This window comes from Oncorhynchus mykiss, chromosome 18 (assembly GCF_013265735.2).
Source record: "Oncorhynchus mykiss isolate Arlee chromosome 18, USDA_OmykA_1.1, whole genome shotgun sequence".
NCBI lineage: Eukaryota > Metazoa > Chordata > Actinopteri > Salmoniformes > Salmonidae > Oncorhynchus > Oncorhynchus mykiss.
In genome coordinates this window covers 6,108,899-6,115,259 of record NC_048582.1, presented here as the reverse complement: position 1 = coordinate 6,115,259, position 6,361 = coordinate 6,108,899, and the positions used below count along the sequence as shown (strand labels likewise).

At 45.2% G+C, this 6,361-nt stretch overlaps 1 protein-coding gene across 1 annotated transcript in view; it reads left to right on the top strand.

Annotated features, from left to right (window-relative positions):
• The first annotated feature begins 427 nt into the window (after positions 1-427).
• LOC110513718 (lysosome-associated membrane glycoprotein 1) overlaps positions 428-6,361 on the top strand; it is a 17,956-nt gene continuing 12,022 nt past the window's right edge. The window contains exon 1 of the mRNA XM_036951274.1: positions 428-789. Coding sequence (XP_036807169.1) covers positions 738-789 — 52 coding nt within the window. The 5' untranslated portion in view covers positions 428-737. The remainder of the gene's footprint in view (positions 790-6,361) is intronic.

Sequence of the window (6,361 nt, the reverse complement as noted above, 5' to 3'; positions counted from 1 at the left end):
TCTGCCTTTCCTCTCTACTATAAGACACTGGGTTTTATATCTCTCTCTCCACATAGATCACAGACAAGTTGTAAAACATTGGCCACCATCCTTTATTTAACCAGACAGGTCACATTGACATATTTTCCAAGTGAGCCAAGACAGCAGTATTCATAGTTAACGCAACATAAAACACATCTACTAGATCATTAGTACTTGTTTATCTGCTTTGTACATATGTTTTTTTTCCTGTAGGGTTGCTAAATGCCTCCCTTTGGCCTATAAATAGCTGTTGTTTTTAGCTGACGTTTTCAAATATCCAAAACGAAATAACACATTCTATGATACAGTATTTTACAGTAGATTCTGATTTGAGCAGGGTTTTCCACTAGTAGCACAGTACTGAGTTGTGTCAGGGAGGGGAGGTGTCGGTCGCCATCGGGCTGGAATAAGAGGGTGTCGCTGGCTGCCTCACGTGACGGTGCTGGGTGGTTCTAAAGCTTGGTTCACGTGACTGGACGTTCCCTCCTGGTATTAAGGACATGAAAGGGAGCGATACTGTCTGACTTCTGCAACCTGCTCCGAAAACAGGACCAAGAATATGAAAAAATATTAAATAACCGCCATATAAAAGGGGACAGAATAACAGGAAAAGGAAGGTCGATTTTTACTTTTCGGGGTTGTTGTTGCACTGCCTTCACAGCTGCTTTGGACAAGCGGTGTGTGCTATCCATTAAACTGAACTCTGGACTTGAAACATGACTCGAACATGTCCATTCCTTGTCGGGATCGCCTGCTTTGCGATTCTTGGTAAGTGTTTTATTATAGTGGTGGTCGATCGAGGACCGTTACTGAGACGGAAGGGGAAATGAAACGACGTCATAATCCCCGCTAGTGTTATATTATCGTGTAGTATGGTGATTTGTTAATTCGGCATAAGGAAGTTAGACATAAATAATTATATAGGGGCCTATGACATAAAGCATATTCTTTTATTATGTTTTTGGATATACGTTTTATCTATGGACGTTTCGGTGTAACGTGTTTTTTTTTTTTTCTTCTCTCTCTGTCGTATTTGTACACAACATGTTGATTTCGTCATGATGTCCAGGACATGTTGTGTGACAGACAGTAGAAGGTCAAGGGAATCAAATGGGAACAGACAAACGGGCAGTTTGTTTTCCTAAAATCAACAGCGCATCTGTCTCTCTGTCAACCCATTGTTCCGGGAACGCTTCACGTGACCGTAGAGGTGCTTTTGTGTGTTGAAACACTGGAGCCTCTATGACCGACCATTAGCTGGCCGCTCATACTGAGTGACACGAACACACAGATGTGTTGTCACAGCACTGTCAAGTCAACCGACTATAAACTATAGGCCTAATGTAGTTGTGGTTTGGATTTTCTTTCTACTGTTTTGTGGAAAGTTTGTGTGCTGTGCTGCTATTCACGGACCAGGTCAAAGGTCAAAGGTCACAGGTTAATTGACATTTGAAACATTGTCCCTTGCCTTTATTTTGTATTTAATAGTGATCAGATCCAGGCCTACATAAGAACTGGAATCAGGTTGGTGATGTGTGTGTTGTAGTCAACCTGTGATTACAGTGTTGAGTCACACGTCTTCTCTCTACTGCTGTGGAAACAGTATTATAGTGTTATAGTGTGGTTGCTCTTTGTTTCAGTGTTGTCTGTTTTGCTATCTCTCTCTGTGTGTGTGTGTGTGTGTGTGTGTGTGTTTTTTTGGGAGGACGTGAGGCAGGCAGGGTCATGTTCAACTACTGGAGTAAAACTCCCTGAGTCATCATCACACTGGTGCATGAGGCACAGCAGGGCCTGAATTCTGTTTTCCTGGGACCCAAGCTTAGGAAAATATGCAACTATACATAAATATCGGTACATTTCATTGCCATTATGCCTAAAACAAATGCAATATAGACAAACACCATTAAAATATCTGTCTACGTTGGAACTGTTGCTGTTAAAATTCAATAAATACTTTTAATTCTGAACTGGAACAAACTGATTGATCACATCACACAGATGCAGAACAGACACGCTTTTTGAGAGTGCATCTTACTGTAAAAAGGATCAGGCCTACGGTACATCTTACTGTAAAAAGGATCAGGTCTACGGTACATCTTACTGTAGAAATGATCAGGCCTACGGTACATCTTACTGTAGAAATGATCAGGCCTACGGTACATCTTACTGTAGAAATTATTGTTGAAAGAAAGTCTAGGTTGAAACTGTTGCTGTTAAAATTCAAGTCATGTTATATTCTGAACTGGAATAAACTGATTGATCACATCACACAGATACAGACCAGAAAACACACACACAGTCCTTTTCTGCTCTATATATGTGTGATGTGATCAATCAGTTTATTCCAGTTCAGAATATAAAATATGTATTGTATTTTAACAGCAACATGTCTATTCTGGGCTCTGTTTTTAGACAGTGTATCACTGAGGTCATTCTCAGCCTTGAAACTTTTTCTGTACTTGTTTTTTGTAAGTACACTAGAGTTGGAAACCCTGACTCACATCAGTATGTGGTGCCAAACAAGACCGCTTCCTGCTGTAGATGAGCAAACCAGAACTGTGTGTGGGTTTGCCTCAAACAGCGTCTTGCTTCAATCAGTTTATTCCAGTAAAGAATAAAAATGATGACTTGTCTTCATCTTTACTGTTACTTAGGGTTGCACTATCAGTAGCTAGCTAACTTGCTTTGACGATGGTTAGCTATTAGCTGTGTACAAGGCCAGGGGATTGTTTGAAAGAGAAACTCACATCTACTACTATGAGAGTTATTTAGCACTCCCTTATTTCTGCTTACCTGTTATAAAATGACAACAATGCCTTGCTAGCTGACTTACTTTTCCACTGTCGAAGCGATGTTTCCCGAAGCATTCAGCCCTGCTCTGAAACAACTCCCTGGGTTTACCATCATGCTGTGGATGTTTGCTCAGGACATGTCGTTTAATTAATTTGTTCCTTATGCGAGACTCATTACTAAGCACTTCCACACACAAAAGACATTGTGGGTGCTCCTTGTTATAAGTTTGTATGAAAGAGAGAGAAACTCATCGCTGTATTTCAGTTTAATGACGATTGAGCTGTCAGAATTTATGGCTAGCTTGACTACATTTGATGACAGCTGGGCGAGTGAGAATACCAAGTCATTGGCTGACGGCGCATCATCTGCTGCCGAACTACAGCGCTGCTGTAGGGTCGCGGAGTGATCTTCAATTAAAACTGCAGAAAAAAAAATATCCGGTAAATCGCGAAGCACACAGGCTTCTCCCTCTCAGTCGCACAGCTGCCGAACTGAGCAGAGACCACTGCATAAGCAGAAAGCGCACTGAACAGAGAGATGCAGATGCACTTGGCCAAATCAATTCCAGTAATTCATGAAACCAGAGCCAGCATCAGGCCTCGTCAGGCTCCCTGCTCTGGAAGCTGATGACCTCATCTTAGATAGACAGGGTGCGTCTTAAGTGGCACCCTATTCCTAATGTAGTACACTACCTGTAACCAGGGCCTATAGGGGATAGTGCACTCCCTTTAACCAGGGCCTATAGGGGATAGTGCACTCCCTTTAACCATGGCCTATAGGGGATAGTGCACTACTTTTAACCAGGGCCTATAGGGGATAGTGCACTACTTTTAACCAGGGCCTATAGGGCTGCTCAAAAATAGTCCTGGTCAAAAGTAGTGCACTATATAGGGAATAGGGTGTCATTTAGAATGTACTCTTAGTTCATCTGACATTCATTCTGTCTGAAAACAAGTGCTGATTTGGATGAATTGATCCCCTGAGGAGAGAAAGGAAGCCCGTCTAGACTATTGAGGCACGCCCTCTGGTCAGGCACTCCTTAGCCACACACTAATAACCTGACCTTTAACAGCATGTCGATAGACACATATTTAACCCCTCGACCTCTGTGTCCGTTGTGGTAGCCAGCAGGTGTAAATGAGTCTGAATAGTGCCCTGTATAGGGTGTGCCATTTGGAACACTGAGCAGGTATTAATAGTCTGTAGTAGGCTGTGTGCCAGACTAGAGGGTTGGTAATACAGGGGGTTGGTAATGGTACATGTGAAGGAGGAGGGAGGGACCTGACAGTTTTACATCTGCACTGTCGTTACATCATCACGGGAAACATTCTAGAACTCCTCTCGTGCTTGGAACTGAACTGCTAGAACTTATTCTGGTCGTACGGACAGATGACGATGCTTCTCAGCTGTGGACGCGAGGGTTCCGGATCATGTTGTAGACGTGAGGGTTCCGGATCATGTTGAAGACGCGAGGGTTCTGGATCATGTTGTAGACGTGAGGGTTCTGGATCATGTTGAAGACGCGAGGGTTCCGGATCATGTTGTAGACGCGAGGGTTCTGGATCATGTAGACGTGAGGGTTCCGGATCATGTTGTAGACGTGAGGGTTCCGGATCATGTTGTAGACGTGAGGGTTCTGGATCATGTTGTAGACGCGAGGGTTCTGGATCATGTTGTAGACGCGAGGGTTCTGGATCATGTAGACGTGAGGGTTCCGGATCATGTTGTAGACGTGAGGGTTCCGGATCATGTTGTAGACGTGAGGGTTCTGGATCATGTTGTAGACGCGAGGGTTCTGGATCATGTTGTAGACGTGAGGGTTCCGGATCATGTTGTAGATGCGAGGGTTCTGGATCATGTTGTAGACGTGAGGGTTCTGGATCATGTTGTAGACGTGAGGGTTCTGGATCATGTTGAAGACGCGAGGGTTCTGGATCATGTTGTAGACGTGAGGGTTCTGGATCATGTTGTAGACGTGAGGGTTCTGGATCATGTTGAAGACGAGGGTTCCGGATCATGTTGTAGACGTGAGGGTTCTGGATCATGTTGAAGACGAGGGTTCCGGATCATGTTGTAGACGCGAGGGTTCCGGATCATGTTGAAGACGTGAGGGTTCCGGATCATGTTGTAGACGCGAGGGTTCTGGATCATGTTGTAGACGTGAGGGTTCTGGATCATGTTGTAGACGTGAGGGTTCTGGATCATGTTGAAGACGTGAGGGTTCTGGATCATGTTGTAGACGTGAGGGTTCCGGATCATGTTGTAGACGTGAGGGTTCTGGATCATGTTGTAGACGTGAGGGTTCTGGATCATGTTGAAGACGTGAGGGTTCTGGATCATGTTGTAGACGTGAGGGTTCTGGATCATGTTGTAGACGTGAGGGTTCTGGATCATATTGTAGACGCGAGGGTTCTGGATCATGTTGCAGACGTGAGGGTTCCGGATCATGTTGAAGACGTGAGGGTTCTGGATCATGTTGCAGACGTGAGGGTTCTGGATCATATTGTAGACGTGAGGGTTCTGGATCATGTTGCAGACGTGAGGGTTCTGGATCATGTTGTAGACGTGAGGGTTCTGGATCATGTTGCAGACGTGAGGGTTCCGGATCATGTTGTAGACGTGAGGGTTCTGGATCATGTTGCAGACGTGAGGGTTCCGGATCATGTTGTAGACGTGAGGGTTCTGGATCATGTTGTAGACGTGAGGGTTCCGGATCGTGTTGTAGACGTGAGGGTTTTGGATCATGTTGTAGACGTGAGGGTTCTGGATCATGTTGTAGACGTGAGGGTTCCGGATCATGTTGTAGACGTGAGGGTTTTGGATCATGTTGTAGACGTGAGGGTTCTGGATCATGTTGTAGACGTGAGGGTTCCGGATCATGTTGCAGACGTGAGGGTTCCGGATCATGTTGTAGACGTGAGGGTTTTGGATCATGTTGTAGACGTGAGGGTTCTGGATCATGTTGCAGACGTGAGGGTTCCGGATCATGTTGTAGACGTGAGGGTTTTGGATCATGTTGAAGACGTGAGGGTTCCGGATCATGTTGTAGACGTGAGGGTTCCGGATCATGTTGTAGACGTGAGGGTTCTGGATCATGTTGTAGACGTGAGGGTTTTGGATCATGTTGTAGACGCGAGGGTTCCGGATCATGTTGTAGACGTGAGGGTTCCGGATCATGTTGAAGACGTGAGGGTTCTGGATTATGTTGTAGACGTGAGGGTTCCGGATCATGTTGCAGACGTGAGGGTTCCGGATCATGTTGAAGACGTGAGGGTTTTGGATCATGTTGCAGACGTGAGGGTTCCGGATCATGTTGCAGACGTGAGGGTTCCGGATCATGTTGAAGACGTGAGGGTTCCGGATCATGTTGTAGACGTGAGGGTTCCGGATCATGTTGCAGACGTGAGGGTTCCGGATCATGTTGAAGACGTGAGGGTTTTGGATCATGTTGCAGACGTGAGGGTTCCGGATCATATTGCAGACGTGAGGGTTCCGGATCATGTTGCAGACGTGAGGGTTCCGGATCATGTTGAAGACGTGAGGGTTT